This window comes from Mauremys mutica, chromosome 2 (genome assembly GCF_020497125.1).
Source record: "Mauremys mutica isolate MM-2020 ecotype Southern chromosome 2, ASM2049712v1, whole genome shotgun sequence".
In the NCBI taxonomy this organism is placed as follows: domain Eukaryota; kingdom Metazoa; phylum Chordata; order Testudines; family Geoemydidae; genus Mauremys; species Mauremys mutica.
Window position 1 is genome coordinate 242959994 of NC_059073.1, and position 17955 is coordinate 242977948.

A 17955-nucleotide genomic window follows, 5' to 3' on the forward strand; every position below is an offset into this window, starting at 1 on the left:
TGCCGCTGCCTGCTAAGTGATCTTGGGCAAGTCACTTTCCTTTCTTCTGCCTCAATTTCCTAATCTGTAAAATGGAGATAATGATACTGACCTCCTTTGGAACGCACTTTGAGATCAATTTATGAAAAGTGTTATATAAGAGCTACGTAGTATTTAATGAGAAGTGAATTTGATCCTTAATCTGTATATACAATTCTTTAAAGTTTAAAAAACACAACTGTCCATAATCAGATCTTAAACTACATCTATTTGAACAATGTCAATTGCCACAAGTGTGAACCATTTGACAGTTTGAATCTAAGTCTGGATAAAACATTTTTAATGCTGTATCAGAGAGAAGTGAAATGTCAGGAATTGAATATGGTATAGCAATGCCTTTTTATACAGTTTCCTCCTGTTCCAAGGAATTGTTTTGATGAAGATTTTATACCTACATTAACAGTTTGATTAATAATTTACAGTTGTGCTCAACCCAACCCATAAAACAAATTCAATTGCATGCTAATACCAATATTTAAAACCACAAGAGGTCAGAGATAAGGAATCAGAGACAACTGCCTTGGTTTCCCAGCATATCTGCCTCCCTTGCTTTTATGTGTTATGATAGAGTCTTTCATTACATGGTCACAAGACATTAGACAACAGAAATATTCTTGGACAAACTGTTTACAAGTATGGGGTCCTGAGATGAAAGCAGAGAAATAGGGTTATGTTCACTCTAGTAAGTTATAAGACCATACAAGTTTCTGGCTCAGTTGTCCTATCCTGATACTAAATAGTGCATGAAGATATGGTGATAACTGCACTTAGTTTGAAAGGTTTTCACCAAAATCATCCCAGCAGGACTAGAGTTTGCTTGCCTGCATTTGGGCACGCTGTCAGGAGTTCTATGGGGAAAGACTGGAGATCTTTGCCACAGGGAAGATCAAGCGTACAATGAGCTAGTGTTTCTTAACACGAAACTTGGAGAAAAGCCAGGAAATAGAGAAAAATGGAAAATTAAGTGGTCTGATTTGAGAAAGATTCAGGGCACTAGGCTAGATCCTCAGCTGGTGTAAGTCAGCATATTTGCACTGAAGTCAGTGGAGCTAAAACAATTTACATCTGCTGAGGATTTGACCCATTATGAGAGGGCTTCCCCTCCCCTTCATTTGTTGACCAAAGGGTCACCTGGGGCCTTATTTTCCACTGACTTGAGTAATAAGGGTGCAACAGACAAGAGAGCAAGTAAGAGACTGATCTTTAGTGACTGATTCCAGTCACATGACATGGGTCAGGATTATATGGCATGGACCAGTATTCATTGGCTCCACTGGCTACTGATCTACAGTCGAACCCATTTATCTCGACCTCGGTTAACTTGCCAATCCTATTAAGTCGACATTTTAGTAGTGGAACTGCCAAACTCCCTCTTTGTCTTATCGGTTTCTCATCGGTTATGTCGATTCTTTAATCTCGCCGAACCCTAATATCTCGAGCACAGAAGAGCTTTTGCCACTAACCGAGGTCGAGATAAATGGGTTTGACTGTAACTCCGGCGGCGGCCCTGCCCGGCTCCTGCCGCATCCCTCCCCGGCCACGCGACTCCTGCCCTAGCCCCGGCTCCCCAGCCCCGTGGTTCCCCGCGTACCCGCCCGCCCGGCCCCGCTTCGCCGGTCCCTGCTTCGCCGCCCGCCCGTCCGCCCGGCCCCGCTTCGCCGGTCCCCGCTTCGCCGCCCGCCCGTCCGCCCGGCCCCGCTTCGCCGGTCCCCACTTCGCCGCCCGCCGGGCCCCGCTGCCCCGGTCCCCGCCCGGCCCCGCTGCCCCGGGCCCCACCCGCCCGCCTGGCCCCGCATACCCGGTCCCCGCTTCGCCTGCCGCCCGCCCGCCCGGCCCGACTTCCCTGGTCCCCGCGTCGCCGCCCGCCCGTCTGCCCGGCCCCGCTTCGCCGCCCGCCCGCCCAGCCCCGCATACCCGGTCCCCGCCCGCCTGCCCGGCCCCGCATACCCGGTCCCCGCTTCGCCGCCCGCCCGTCCGCCCGGCCCCGTTTCGCCGGTCCCCGCTTCGCCGCCCGCCCGGCCCCGCTTCCCCGGTCCCCGCCCGGCCCGCTTCCCCGGTCCCCGCCCGCCCGCCCGCCCGGCCCCGCTTCCCCGGTCCCCGCCCGCCTGCCCGCCCGGCCCCGCATACCCGGTCCCCGCTTCGCCGCCCGCCCGTCCGCCCGGCCCCGCTTCCCCGGTCCCCGCCTGCCCGGCCCCGCTTCCCCGGTCCCCGCCCGCCCGCCCTCCCGGCCCCGCATACCCGGTCCCCGCTTCGCCGCCCGCCCGCCCGTCCACCCGGCCCCGCTTCGCCGGTCCCTGCTTCGCCACCCGCCCGGCCCCGCTTCCCCGGTCCCCCCTCGGCCCCGCTTACCCCGTCCCCCCCCCGCCGCCCGGCCCCGCATACCCGGTCCCCGCTTCGCCCGCCTGCCGCCCCGCCCGCCCGGCCCCGCCTCCCCGGTCCCCGCTTCGCCTGCCGCCCGGCCGCCCGGCCCGGCTTACCCGGTCCCCGCTTCGCCTGCTGCCCGCCCGCCCGGCCCCGCTTACCCGGTCCCCGCTTCGCCTGCCGCCCGGCCCCGCTTACCCGGTCCTGCTTCGCCTGCCGCCCAGCCCGCTTACCGGGTCCCACTTCTTTGGCTGCCCGGCTCCGGGTCCCCGTCCACGGCCGCCCGGCCCCGCTTCCCCGTCCCGCTTCGCCAGATCCAGCCACGTGCAGGCACCGCGGTAAGGGGGCAGGGAGGGGGTGTTGGAGAGAGGGCAGGGGAGTTCAGGGGTGGGGGGGTGGATAGGGGTTTATCTCGATCATCGGTTATCTCGACTATTTTTGGCAAACCCCTAGGCCGGCGACATAACAGGGTTCAACTGTACTTTGCTCAGGTGTAACAGACAAGTCAAGGTGTGGGTAACATTACCAAATCAACAAGGAGTCCGGTGGCACTTTAAAGACTAACAGATTTATTTGGGCATAAGCTTTCGTAGGTAAAAAACCAAATCAGATAGACAAGGTGGGTGAAGTAATATCTTTTATTGGACCAACTTCTGTTGGTGAGAGAGAGACCAGCTTTTGAGCTCTTCTTCAGAGCTTTGTGTAGCTTGAAAGCTGGTCTCTCTCACCAACAGAAGCTGGTCCAGTAAAAGATGTTACCTCACACACCTTATCTCTAATATCCTAGAATCAACACGGTTACAACGCTGCAAATTCCAAATCAGATTGGCAGTATTTTATGCAAAGGAAAAAATGAGTTTTCTGAATGTTATTTTTAGAGCCAAGAAGTGCTGATGTGCTGCTGACAGAGATTTGATTATTTCTCTTTTTATTGGTCTGAATCTTTAGAAACTAGAGAAGGAGAAATTGTCACATTGCTGTGCTTTTAGCAATGGGATAATTAAAATAAATAAATGTAAATAACAACAAAATAAAAATAACATCCAGAAAACTCATTTTTTAGAATTAGACTGAACAACTACCCTAGGAAAAAACCCTAGGAAAGCAAGTGAAATTCTGGAAAACACACTACACAGCAATCGACAACAATTTACAGAAAGCACAATCTTCTTCCAGGCCCATTCAATGCAATATCCATCATACTCATAAATCAACTGTCTGCTAAGCTTTACTTTACCTTTACTCAGTCCTGGTAATGATGCAAGCATTAAATATGAAAAAGATAGCAACCTTCTCCATCCATAATAAAGAGTTTCATCATCAGGTACAATGAATCTAAGAGAACTTCTGTCCCAAGCAGCTTATATTACTGGCACACACATTAACAGATTCAATGTGTTTCCTTGGGAGTTTTCCAGCAGCTGTAGAGCAAGTTGGAAAATGAGATTTCTTTTTCCAGGATGAGTTTTTCTTGTTGGTAAAGTTTCCCCTATCCAATTTTTTTTAAAACCAAAAAATTTCAAATTTGTCATTTTGTTTTAAAAAACAAATCAACAAACAAAGGGGGGAGGGTATTTCATTTAGACTACAAAATTTAGGTGTGTTTTTTCTAAAAACTAAAATATGTTGTTTAGAGTTTGGAGGTACCTCTATTTTTTACTTTCTCTCAAATGGAAAAAGGGAGGGAAAGTGTGAGGAAGAGGAGAAAAGCTCAGTGTTTACTCCTTTTACTGTTTAATTAAAACAATAAAAAGATGTGAAAAGCAGCTCCATTTCAAAACAAATTTAAAAAATTAGTTTTGAAAATTCAGTTTTTCCTAACATTTTTTATTTTGAAAAAAAAGGAAAATTAAAACGTTCATTTTCAACAAACCGATATTTCCTGACAAAAAGTTTTCAACCAATACTAAGCAGTTTGCTTCACAGTCTGCAACAGCCCATGAACTCTCATTCCAACCAGCAGTACTGTGGTTTTTGAGATACAGCCATACGGTGGCATTAAAGAGACAGTTACAGAAAAATATCCTAATTGTATCTAATTTTGCTGTAGGGAAATCATAATGATAAACTCTCTTGTCTAGCTCCCTTTCTCTGAAAGCTTTTTCAAATGATTAAAAATAAATAAATAGTCACACTCAGGACTAATCCAAGATTCAGCACCGTATTATAAAATTTTAAAATGGTGGAGTGTAGCATTAGCAGTTATGGAGATTACTAAAAAATAGGAGCCTAATTCCTTTATCAGGAAAGAAACAATATCAGATTTCTTACTTCACCTGTACCCTGAAGTGCTGGGAAACATACTTCTTAGTGTCAATGCTAATAGCCACGGAGGATGCCAACACAGCTCTTTAGTTTTTAGTGGAGAAGCTGTTCTTCACTTCCTCTTCTCAAACTCTTGTGTACTGATGCTCCCTAGAGGTGGCTACATTTCAGTAATAGCTGGACTTATCCCATTTACTTTCTGTGAAGTGTTTTGGGATCCTTCTGGATGAAAGTGCTATATCAATGTCTGCACACTTTTCAATGCAGGGTATATTAAGTATGTGTTTCATTTAGGTCCAAGGCACTGATACAAGAAACAAGCTTCTTTGTGTTAGTTTATTTGCAATTTTAAAGGTCTGAGACAGATTCACCACTATGGTCTGGTGATGCAAAGTTGTAAGCTTAGTTTAACTGGCCAGCTGAACTGGGTAATAAACTGTTTTGCATCACCAGAAAGACATAGGGCAACCAATGTGTAATGGTGTCTCTGGGCATTTAAACACATGGTTAGGTCCTTGCTAGCGGAGGTCGGCAACTTTCACTTAAATGTTAAAAAAAAATTTTTTTTTAAATTAGCTTTTGATTTCATTGTATTTTATTTTACATGTATCTTTTCTTCGTTGTCTTTGATGTGTTGTTTTTAACCCTTGTAACTGTAACCCTTCTACCAGTCAGAGTTAGCAGCAGAATTGGTTCAGTATCTAGGGGTTCCTTTTCAACAATACAACACAAAACTGTCTTGAGCCCCCACTCAGTGACCTGGGACAATTACACACCACTCCCTGGACACCTCTAAGAGGCAATAATTCCACACTTGCAAGCACAGAGTCTGAGTGTAGCAAAACTTTTAATAAAAGGAGGGAAGTAAGTTAACTCAGCATTAATTTGGGGAAACACCATAAACATGGTCCATAAACACAAACCATGAGCAAAAACCCACCCTTCCCTCAGGTTCTTAAGTCCAGTAACCCAAGGTCCCTTTAACATGCCCGTCCCTTCTCTGCACCTGACTCACAGTTGCTGGCCTTGGTCAGTGCAGACCCAGAGATCAGAGGTGCAGCTGCAGAGTTCACCTCCTACCCTGGGTGGAGGGGGGTGTAAGAAAGCACCTTACTTGCTCTGCTGCCCAGGCACTTGCTTGTCACACCTCTCTGCCCACTGCCCTGCTGGCCAATCACCACAGGCTCCACTCTTCTCCACTAGCTGTCCTGCTGGCTGATCACCATGCCTCTCTGCAGGGGTCCGCTCTGGCCCTCTCTGCCTGCTGCCTTGCAGGCCAATTGCAATACCTCTCCACTGGCTGCCCTGCCAGCCTATCACCCAGATGTCTTCAGGTCCCACCACTTACAATAGTTCTCAGTGATTTCAGCTGCTGGTGCACACTGCACAGTCTCTGGCATCAGTGACACTGTCCCCAATCAGGTCTAATATTTAAAGCTAGGTATCAGTGATTTCAGTTCTGTAGTATGTTACAAGACTCTCAATTGAGTCTAAATTAGCTCTTTTATTACACAGTGGAGAGAGAAAAAGCATTAAATGCTGTCTTAGACCCTTAAGCAAGGCCCACACCACCAGGTATAGGTACCTATCCCCACCCCCTCTCAACTCAATGGGCTTTGGAATCCATGTCTCATGCCTACAAGAGCTGTTTAGTTGAGGGTGAGTCCCTCTATCGGGGCATGCCAAGTACAGTTCTACTGTCCTCGATTTACACAAGGATAACTATGCTTTATTACTCCTGGCCCAATAACAAGGAGACTGGGAATCCAACACCAGCCAAAAGTGATCATTTGGGGAAGCAATCCCATCATGCTGAGCACCAGGGCTGGCTTTACACCAATTCCCCCGATTCCCTGGAATCAGGCCCCATGCCGAAGAGGGCCCTGCACCCATGCCTAAGGGGACCCCGCTCCGAGGGTCTTTGGTGGCATTTCGGTGGTGGAGGGTCCTTTGGTGCCACGGAAGACCCGGAGTGGACCCCCAGCTGCCGAAGTGCCGCCAAGGCCCCGGACCACTGCCAAGTATTCCAATTGGGTCCCGTGAGTCATAAAGCCAGTCCTGCTGAGCACCTAGGCACGGTGGGTGTGCCCATGCAAACGAGATCAGCTCCTGAAGTCCTTTTCCACAGCTCATCACTAAATGTCAGGGGAGAGCTCATTCAGACTCTGCTTACATAACATTTGTATGAATCTTAAAAAAAAATAGAAATGTCAGTTTACAGATCCTTCTATTTTATAGTAATTCATGGACAAGCAAGAAAAAAGCATGTGTCATGATGAGACCTACAGCGCACACTGGCAGGGAAGAGATTTTACTTGGGATGTTCTAAACATTAATGTGACCCTTTCTGAAATCTAGAAGGTTTTTTTACATTTTTGCAGATCTCTTTAGAAACACAAATAATATGGGCTCAGTGATCATTTGCATAAGTTTTTATACCAGCGTAACTCCAGGATCCAGTGACATAAGTAAGTCAGTGCAGTAAGTCGGTATAAAACCAGTGTCAACTATGTCCAGAGAGCTTGGGCAGAAGTTACTTATAAACCCTTTATGGTGTGTTGCTGACTGTGGGGCTAGAGGGGTGAACATTTTCCAGTTTGTTCAAGGCATCAGAATTCTTACACCCAGTATTTAAAGAAGCTAGTTTCAGACTCATGTTTGTTTGACTAAATACTACTGTGGTTTTGGCCATGTTCAACTAATAAAGGTCAAAATGGTTTCAAACTACATTTAAAAATACTGTTTTAAAAATGTAGAGATGGGTCATTAACTTTGATGTTTAGTGTCAGCCTGAAAACAAATGTTAACAACCAAGTTAGTTATACATATCCAAGATGCTGACAGCCTGTTGAGAGGAGCTCTGGTGAGCACTGCTCTCCTAAAAGAGAGTCTCTTAGCATGAATGCACACATTGAATTTTGGATGATTTTGATTCCACTTGGACTGAGACAGGAAATGAGCTCAGTCCCATTGATCAGCCTTCCACACCAAGGATCTGGTGTTAATGGGAGTCCTTCCATTGAATTCAATGGGCTTTCAGTCAGGCCCAAAAGTGGGCCACAGCCAGAATAGATAAGTCCAGAGATGGACATTTCCATTTTCAGGTTAAGTCAGCCTGAAATATAATTTAGAGGGAAACTGCCCCTCCTGTACCTCTATGAAGCAATAAAGGGTATTCTTCTTCTGCAGAGCTCCTTGGAGCTGTGGGGAGCAGCGTCTGAAGCAAACCTCTGCTGATAGGCCGGCTTGGCAGAAGTCAATCTTTATTTATTTAATCATTTTGACAGATGTTTATTTTTAAGCATTTTTCACAGCTGCTGGAAATAATGGAGGGGGATCAGATAATAATCATGTAATGACAGAAGTCATTGAGATTAAAAAGTTAAAGCGTTATAACCATTCAAACCCAAATTGTCAACACTGCATGTAAAAATATACAAAGTAAATATTTTAAAATCGAACTCTAATAAGGTCTCCAGCAGCATTTTTCTGATGTTGGCTTATCTGTAAATGTTGATAATCGTCGATGGAGATATTTTTTCCTTTGTTTGGGCATGTACAATGAAATTGACATTTACCAATATAAATCTAATTCTTCCAAGCCTATTGATAGGATATGGTCCAGGCAAACACTTAAACCTAGAGGAAGGTCTATTTTAAATCAAAGCTTGGGATTGGTTCCTGTTTCCAGATACTGATAAACACATTTAGTGGAAAATGGCACATTTTTTCCTGTCCCTTTTCTGACTACCAGTGACCCTCAGAAGCATGGGCAAGGTGCTCTGACATTGGAAGGCACATTATCAAAATAAAATCCTTTTCAAGTTTATTTCACAGGCTTAAAGGACAAATGGGGACACCAGGATATATCACATTAACTTATAAAATGCACTAGATGATTTTTACTGACAACTGGGCATGTTAGAGGTGCTTATTTTGATTTGTATATTTCAAAATGCATCCATCCTCCATTCCAGGCCCATGCACCAGAATTAAATAATAAAACATACAAATTAGGGGAAACATTATGTTAAGCATAGTCTCGCATTCAGGGACCATCATGTTTAACGCTGTCAGACTCTCGGAGATAAATTTTACTGGAATCACAATTTACCCATGATTAGCTGATAAGATGTCAAACCCTATCTGCACTAGCTGCCAGGTCACAGTTAGCATCATGTTAGTGCAGGGTCAGGCAAACATTTTGGCCCTAGGGCCACATCGGGTACAGAAATTGTATGGAGGACCAGGTAGGGAAGGCTGGGGGAGGCTATGCCTCCCTAAACAGCGAGGCATGGCCTGGCCCCTGCCCCCTATCCAGCCCCCTGGAACCCTCACCCCCATCCAACCCCCCCGCTCCCCACCACTGACTGCCTCCCGGGACTCCTGCATCCTATCCAAACACCCCTGCTCTCTGCCCCCTGACCATCCCCACGGGTCACCCATCTCCTATCCAATCCCCCCTGCTCCCCACCCTCTGACAGCCCCCCTTTGGGCCCCCTGCCTTCAATCCAACCCTCCCTGCTCTCCCCGTCCCATGTTACCTGTGGGGTGGGGGGGCTCAGTCCTTTCCCTGTGTGTTTCCCCTGCTCATTTGGCTGCTCTCCCTGGCAGTCGGGCAGGGCTCGCTCCCTGTCTGGGCTTGGCTGCTGGGCACAGGGGCCAAGCATGCTGGGGGTGGAGGAGGGTCCTGGCTTGCTCTGCCCCTGGGCCCTGCTGCTGGGGACAGGCCCCTTGACCGCCCCCCTGCTCCTCGCCTCCCCCGCCACCCCAGAACTCCCTCTGCTCCCCACCCCCTGACTGTGCTGCCCTGGAGCACCAGTCTGGTGACCCTATAGCCTTGCTGTCCGGCCGGAGCTGCAGCCATGCTGCCCAGGCGCTGGGGGAACTGTGACTGCGAGGGAGGCAGGGAGAGAGGGGAGCAGAAGGGGAGGGGCCGGGGCTAGCCTCCATCCCGTTCACTGCAGAGAGTTGGGCTGGCTCCTCCACAAGCCTGTCCTGACCCTGCTCCCTGGCAGGAGCTTCGGGGCCAGAGAAAGGTCCTGTGGGCTGGATGTGACGGGCAGGCCGTAGTTTGCCTCCTTTGTGTTAGTGGATACATCTCCTTAAGCTCATATGCTAACACAACCTAATTTTCTACCAAAGACAAACCTCCTGGGGCATAAATTGTCTTTTCAGCAAACTCCTTTGTTCTGACTGTTCCCTGTCAATTTCACTGTGTATGCTGACAACCAGCCAGCAGGTACAAATATCAGAATGCTTAATTAACACAACACAAGGACATACCTGCTTGAGTCGTCCCTGCTTTCCTGGGCACAGCCCTGATGTGAAGGCTTTTCCAGTGATATAAACGCACCCTTCCCAACTACCAATGTACCTAGGCACCAGAATTAATCATTTGTGGTTGTTAAGCAAGGGACTTACCTCTACAGTAACCATCACATACCTGCACCTCATTTCCTCCATTTTCAGTCTTCCATAGGCTTTTAGGTCTCTGGTCAAAAGCCCAAAATGTCCACCCCTTCTAGAGTTAAGTAGAAGCCCAACACCATGAAACAGCCTCCTAGCCATCAGTAGTTCTTTACTCCTGTCATCATAGGGTGCATCCTCCTCAGGTTGCAGCTCCTCTTTGTGCCTTCTCCAGGCTACAATAGTCGATTTAGCGCCCCTCCACACTGAATAGTACCCACAGCTCCTTTCCCTAACTCAGCAGCTCATTTGCCCTGTTTGTTCAGAGATAGATAAGAGGAACTTCCTCTCACCCTCACCAGAGGCCATGTCCCAGATTGCTAAGTGAATGCAAGTGTCAGCTCATGTCTGAACACACTCTGTATTCTCCTTCCAGGGCCTTTTTCTTTTCTCATCATCCATTCCAGGAGTCTTTCTACATCCTATCTTTTAACCCCCCAGGGCCCTCCAGGCTCCATTCCTCAAGCCCTCCTGCCTAGGCCCTGCAAAGCAACCAACCCTAAATTTTACCTCCAACCAAATCACTTTTAAACTGAGCTCCATGCTTGCTTTAGAGGGAGTGGCAGATGTTACTGACTTCCCTCTAGGACTACATTTCCCAGGGCTCCTCCACCATAAAGAGCCAAATTCCCACTAAAAGTGGGATTGGTGGTGCCCACTGTTAGAGGGCCCAGATACTCTGGTACAGTCAGTGACAATGACTATGATAATAGGTGATAAAAATAGGAGCCCAACAAATTCAATAAATACACATGTTAGATTTATGTAGTGTTTTTGTACAATACTTAAACCACAACACAACACCATGAGGATGGACTGTGTCCCAGGTCCCAGGTCCAGGTCATGCAGCTAATGCACTAGGGCCTGATCCAATTCTTATTGAATTCTATGAAAGTTCTTCCACTGACTATGATGCAAGGAGTTAATGGAATCATAAATTGTTGCACAATCCCCCCTCCACCCATATGCTATAGACGTGATCAATGGACAGTGTACATATCATTCTGGTACTTTAGGATAAATCAGACCACTATTTTTCCTTTTACGTAGTCTCCTTCACAAGCTCAGAATATTTCCTTAATTGAAAAAAAAATCTCTGTTATGTTCTTTGGCTTTGTCTGGTTCTAATTATGATTGACTATTAACAGTGGACTTTCTTACAAAGGTGCATTACTGGCAATGGGAGGGACTTTTCCTCTTTGGAAAAATATGCACCAGAATGTATCTGTTTACTGCATTGTGATTTAACTTTCCACTGTGTGCCATGGGATTGTTGTGTTCCAAAGAAGGAAACCGAGTATAAGACCACTGCGCAGATATAATTCTCTTGAGCTAAACAAGGATGCAAATTGAAAAGAAACTGCTGCAATTTTCATGTAGAACGTGAAAGATTAACAAAAAGACAATGAGAGCACGCACCAAAGTGCCTTGGACTGAGTACAATTTTAGTACAACCTACATGACAGACATTTCCTTGTCATATTTTTCCAACTAAGAAGAATCAGTGTTTTTGTAAGAAACCCAGCACTTGTCTGTTTATAAATCTTTGTGCATCAAGTGAGTGCAGCACAGGTCCTCCTCTGCAATGCAGATATGTAAAATTCAGCAAGAGTATTTCCAATACCTACTGGCTGCTCTAGGGATGAGGGTCTTAATAACAGACCTGGTTCTCATCTCTGCTAAGTAGCTCCACTGAAGTCCATGTTGTTACAAAGTGTAAAACTTGTGTACGTGAAAGGAGGCACAGGCCCAAGGCATTTCTTCTTTAGGCCCCAACCCTGCCTTGAGCTCTGCCCCGACATGCTTGTGTGGTTCTCAGTGCAGGAGTGGGCCTCTTACAGTAAGCTCTTTGAGGCAGGGATCTCCCTTCCTGTTTTACAGGAAGCATCTGGCATACTTGTGTGTGATACAAGTTAACTGTTAAGAAAACACCAGCAACAATAGTGTACAACACAGAGAGATACAAATGGCATTTTCTATTCTAGAGTAGTGACTGGCAACAAAGCATTCACTATTACAATATTATTCGCTCAAAGTAAATGCTGATTTGGACCATGCCACATTGATCCTCCGCCCAAGAAAATCTGCAATAAACTGTGCACCAGCATTACAAATTTTGGCAAATTAGGCCCTCAGGATTCCTGATCAGTGGCTCTTTATCTCAGCTAAATTATATAATGAATTAAAAATGATGGTGGCTTCTTGAACTGTCAGGTGGTTAGTCTAACTCAGATCCTCAAAAGTACTGAGGTGTGTAACTCCCATTGAAATAAATGGGAGTTAGATACAAATGCTTTTGAGGCTCTGGGCCATTGTGCTCACAATGATTCTCCCAGGTCCTTTCCTGGCACCATTCAAGAGGGAAGACAGTAACCTTAGCCATGCCCAAGACTCGTACACAGGCTGTCACTTCTCCTGTATTAGGACAGGGATACAATCTCGAGAGATCAGCCAGCTTGTCCTCCAGCACGGAACAGACAAAAACCAATACACAATAGTTAAAAAAAACAAACAAACTGATGGTGATAGTTAGCAATAGAGAAAACAGAATTTTACACGTGTTTTGATTTTTAAATATAAAATGACTGAGATGGGTGGAGACTATGCAAATTTCTTTCAAGTGATCCTAGATGGCAGTTATATATGAAAACTGATACTGTACAAACAATAAAATTACTCTAATAGTTAAATTGGATCAAACATGGGCTGTGAGTCAGGACATTTGGGTTCTAATCTAGACCCTGGCACCAACATGCTGTGATATCTTGGACAAGTCACTTAGACCTAGAACCTCAAAGATACTTACTCTCCTAGCTCTGATTGAAATCAATGGAAGTTAGGCACCTAAATATCTTTGAGGATCTGGGCCGTATGCCCCAATTCAAGAAACCATTTAAACACGTGCTTAAGTCCAGCCCTGATTAGGACAGCATTTAAGCATATGCTTTACTTTAAACATGTGTTTAAGGACTGTCCTAAATAGGGATGTTTTCCTGAACTGAGAGGCCTTAAAATCTGTCCTCCTCAGTTTTCCTGTCTCTAGAATGGAGTTATTAAAGATCCGTGAAGTACGTTAAGATCTATAGAAAAAAATACTATTTAAATGTCAAGTATTAGTAATAGACCATGAGCCTGCTGATTTTTCCTTTTAAATATCAAGTTGTCTTGGAAGGTAGATTTGCCCATACTCTTGTTCAGCACTCTGATTTCAGGGCATGTTTCAGCTCATACCATATAACATTAATTAATGTGAATGTCTGGAAGTTATTTTTCTTCAATCTTTTAAAACAGGGGAGGGCAAACTACAGCCTGCGGGCTGGATCCGGCCCGTCAGGGCTTTCAATCCAGGCTGCAGGATTGCCAGCCCCTTAGCGCAGCAGGGCTAAGGCAGGCTCCCTGCCTGCCTTGGTCCCACCCTGCTCCCGGAAGCAGCCAGCACCATGTCCTTGTGGCCCCTGGGGGAGGGAGAGGCAGAGGGCTCCGTGTGCTGCCCTCAACTGCAGGCACCACCCCCCGCAGCTCCTGTTGGCCAGAAACGGGGAACTGCGGCCAATGGGAGCTTCAGAGGTGGTACCGACAGGCAAGGGCAGCATGCGGTGGAGCCGCCTGCCCCACACCATCCCCAGGAGCCACTGCCGGACATGCTGGCCACTTCCAGGAGCAGCACGGGGCCAGGGCAGGCACGGAGCCTGCCTTCGCCCCGTTGCATGCTGCTGCCACCCTGGAGCTGCTCAAGGTAAGCGGAACCAGGCCAGAGCCTGCATTCTGAAACTCTCCTGCACCACAACCCCCTGCCCTGAGCCCACTAACCCCCTCCCGTACCCCCTCCTGCACCCCAATGCCTTGCCTGAGCCCCTTCCCGCACCCCCCCTCACATGTCACACTTCCTCCTGCACCCGAACCCCCTGCCCCAGCCCTAGATTCACGGCCCTGTATACAATTTCTCCACCCAGATGTGGTCCTCGAGCCAAAAAGTTTGCACATACCTGTTTTAAAAGGACTGAAACCAAAAGTTCTCAGATTTGCTCTACATACATGTATAATGAGGCAGCAGAGGGTTGTATAAAAGCACTGTGTAAAAATACCAGAAAATGCAATCCAACTCAGATTTATGCCATGTGGATAATACTTGTACCATCCCAAACAAAACAAAGGAGTAAATTCATCCTTTCTGAGTCTAATCCACAGCCCACTGAAGTCAATGGAAAGACGGTCATTGACCATAATGGGGTTTGGATCAGACCTTATACTTTTAAAGAGATTTTACAGTAATGGATATTGACTGTTCTTCCTACACTGTGCAAAATGGTGTTCGCACTTCAGCTGACTGCATCCCAGCATGGGCAAGATTTAAAATGCATTGCTCAGTGAGAGAGTGAAAAAGTTAAAAGGATTAAAAGATTTTGCTAGAATCTCTAGCACCAATGATTGTTGAGGCATAAGAACAACACATTCTAGCCAGTGCTTGCTACACAAAACATACTGCACTTTCTTTGAGATTTAAAGGCTTTTTGAAGCATGTCAGTGGAGATGGAGGTCAATTTGAGTGGCAAAAATTTTTGAGATGGAATCACAGGATCTTTTGCTTTGTGAGTGGATTCAGACCTAGGATACAAGGACAAAGTGACTGTTTTAGGGCTTGTATCCACTTACCGGGGGATCGACATGCAGCAATTGATCCACCAGGAGTCGATTTAGCAGGTCTAGTGAATACCCACTAAATCAACCGCTGATCACTCTCCCATCGACTCCAGTACTCCATCGGAATGAGAAGCATAAGGTAAGTCAATAGGAGAGTTGCGTAACTTAGGTTGACTTAGCCCCATAGTGTAACCCTGCCCTCAGTCAATGCAACAGGAGAGTGATCGACAGTCAATTTAGTCTAAGATCCATTAAATCGACCCATGGTGGATCGATCACCGCATGTCAACCCCCCGGTAAGTGGAGACAAACCCTAACAGCAGACACAGTTCTTTGTGTATGTGAGTGGTTTTCCTGTATCATAAAGCAGTAGTGAAAACCTTATAAAAATCATGCTTTTTTCTCATTCTGCTGAACAGTAGAGTGCAGCACATTCTTCTATCCGCACTTTGCCAATTGTAATTGTGGACGGCTCTTTCCAATTAGCACCAGTGTTTGGGTCGTATGTTGTACCATACCAATCTCACATCCCCAGATCAAATGACTGGAGTGTACTGGATGAGTCCTGCAGAGTTAAATGTGTTCATGGCTGGACACCTGGCCATGGTAATGCCTGCTCAATTTCTAAAACCATTAATTCTGGTCACGTTGATATGAAAATTTGGATACTAGGTGGGAGGTTTGGTGTGTTTACTGGCCTGTGAACATCCAGAGTGCACATCAAGCTCACAGTTATTGCACAGCAGTGCTGGTGTTGGAATGCTGGGGGGAAAAAAACCCAGAAAGTTTTGTGAGTTCTATATTTTTTTTCCAGTGAGTTCTTAATAGAAACAGGTTCTTCCACTCACTCCTTCACATACTGTAATAATTCCATCAAAGCAAGAAAAGGATTTGAGCTGGATTTTTCCAAAGGAGTGCAATGGAGATAGGCTCAAAATCTCAGCCTTATTTCTTAGGGGATCTGTTAAAAGGTATATTTTAAGAAAGAGTACTATGGTTTGCCAGAAGCTGGGAATGGGAGACAGGAAATGGATCACTTGATGTTTACCTATTCTGTTCATTCCCTCTGAAGCACCAGGCATTGGCCACTGTCGGAAGACAAGATACTGGGTTAGAAGGACCATTTGTCTTACTCAGTTTGGCCATTCTTATGTTCTTATGGTTTAATGAACTGAGCACAATCCTGACAGCTGAGAACTTTCTAATCTAAGATGTGAAATGGATTTTTTCTGTGGCCGTGACAAGTCATTTAATGTCTCTGTGCCTGTTTCCCCATCTGTAAATGATTCTTGATTATAGTGCTGGAGGAATGCTAGGCACACCACAAATACTATGTATTATTTCCTTAGTTCACAGGGTTTGAGAAGGCTCAGATCACATTTGCTAAGTGGTATATGAGTGCTAGGTTCTAGTATTGTATATAAAAGCATGAGGTCAAATCCGGATGTCCTGACTCAGTTTTTACCAAGGCCTTGTAGTGCTAAGAACTGTACAAAGCAAGTTAAAAAAAAAAAAAAAAAAGGATGAGGAGGAATGGCATTGTTCCTATTCAGCACACAGAGAAGAAGAAAAATCACAAACATGCCTGGAATATGGTTCATTCTGGGTCGAGATTCAGCCCTTGAAAGTTACACAGTGAACTCTACATTTCAAACCAGACAAGGGTCTGGAGATATAATGAATTTGCTCCCTGCCTGGTATTACATGAAGGCAGATGTTGGTGTTTAATATGTAAAAGGTCATTTAATACACACTTCTGCCTCTGGGAAGTATTGGAGAGACACTTAATGAGAAAGCGGTACATGCAGAGCTGTGAGATCATTGCACAGGGGAGTATCACTGGTGAGAGTTAAATTGGAGTCTCCGTCTTTCCAAAGCAGCACGTGCATTGTCATCAGCCTGAAAGTGCAATTCAATCCTGCATGCAGTTTTCTCATACTAAATCACCATTGATGTGTATCATACTACACAGATTACTTATGACTTTAGTAAATAAGGTTTTTAAAATGTTTAAGACGCTTCATTTAAAATGCAGAGCCCCCCCGGACCAGTGGCCAGGACCCAGGCACTGTGAGTGCCACTGAAAATCAGCTCACGTGCCGCCTTCGGCACCCGTGCCATAGGTTGCCTACCCCTGCTGCAGACTGTGAATCTACTGAGTGCCATTAAGAGGAGAACAAGAGCAATGTGGTGCTCCCTTGCTTCATCCCCTTTCACTCTTCCCTTCCTTCATATAAAATGTTGGAGAAAAAGGAGAGTAACTTGGAGAGAAAATAAAAAAGGAGGCGCCTAGATAGAGAGAAGAGGGAGTGGATGTGTTGGGAAAGTGTTGGAAGTAAATATGAGGGGAATGTGGGTTAATGAGAAGGGGAAGAGACTGAGGAGCAGGAAGGAGAAAGCAAAATAAAAAGACATTCTTAGGGATGAGAAAGTCATAGTATCAACCACTTCATTCCTTCAGGAATAAAAACTCCATAAGGGAGAGAGTTGCCATGGTCAGTTATAAAGATAAGACGACACAAAGCTTAGCAAAACTGTAGTAGATTTAGGGTTTCCATTTTATACTGGTATAAATTTAAAGTTATGCCTGCGGCATTGTGCTAAAGATGTTTGAGCTCCTCAGTCAATGGAGCTATCTATGCTGATTTACAACAGCTCAGGATCTAGCCCTAGGTAGTTTTTCCAGGTTGGAGTTCTCAGAAATTTGACATCTGACACAACAGGACATACAAGAAATGCAGCGAAGCACCACTAGTATCTTTCACAGGATTTGCTGAGGTTTATGCATTTCATAAGGCTGGACTTGGTGCAATGACTTGGATCCTGCTAGAAAACTTCAGCTGCATTGCTTTTCCCTCTTCCTGCTATTTGGGCTGGCATGCCTGTGAAATTAAGACAGTCTCCTTTAGTGCAATATACAATATAAGGCTGCATTGGGTTTGTAATAGACCCCATGAAATTGAAAGCAAAGAACAGAATATTTACAAAGGACTGAACTATAAAAAGGAAAATAAGGACAACCTGAGAATCATAGACCAGTCAGCTTGACTTTGGTACCTTAGGCACAAATATGAAGCAATAGATAATCAATTTGTAAGCACCTAGAAAATATTAAGATAAGTAACAGTCAACATGGATTTGTCAAGAGCATATTATGTCAAACCAACCTAATAGCCTTCT

The 17955-nt window shown here is 45.8% G+C and overlaps 2 protein-coding genes across 2 annotated transcripts in view; both read right to left on the minus strand.

Annotated features, from left to right (window-relative positions):
• The window catches only part of SCIN (scinderin), a 117245-nt gene that overhangs the window by 94898 nt on the left and 4392 nt on the right, over positions 1 to 17955 (minus strand). The gene's annotated exons all lie outside the window — the stretch shown is intronic.
• The window catches only part of LOC123364306, a 30401-nt gene continuing 29787 nt past the window's right edge, over positions 17342 to 17955 (minus strand). The window contains exon 7 of the mRNA XM_045006321.1: positions 17342 to 17657. Coding sequence (XP_044862256.1) covers positions 17640 to 17657 — 18 coding nt within the window. The 3' untranslated portion in view covers positions 17342 to 17639. The remainder of the gene's footprint in view (positions 17658 to 17955) is intronic.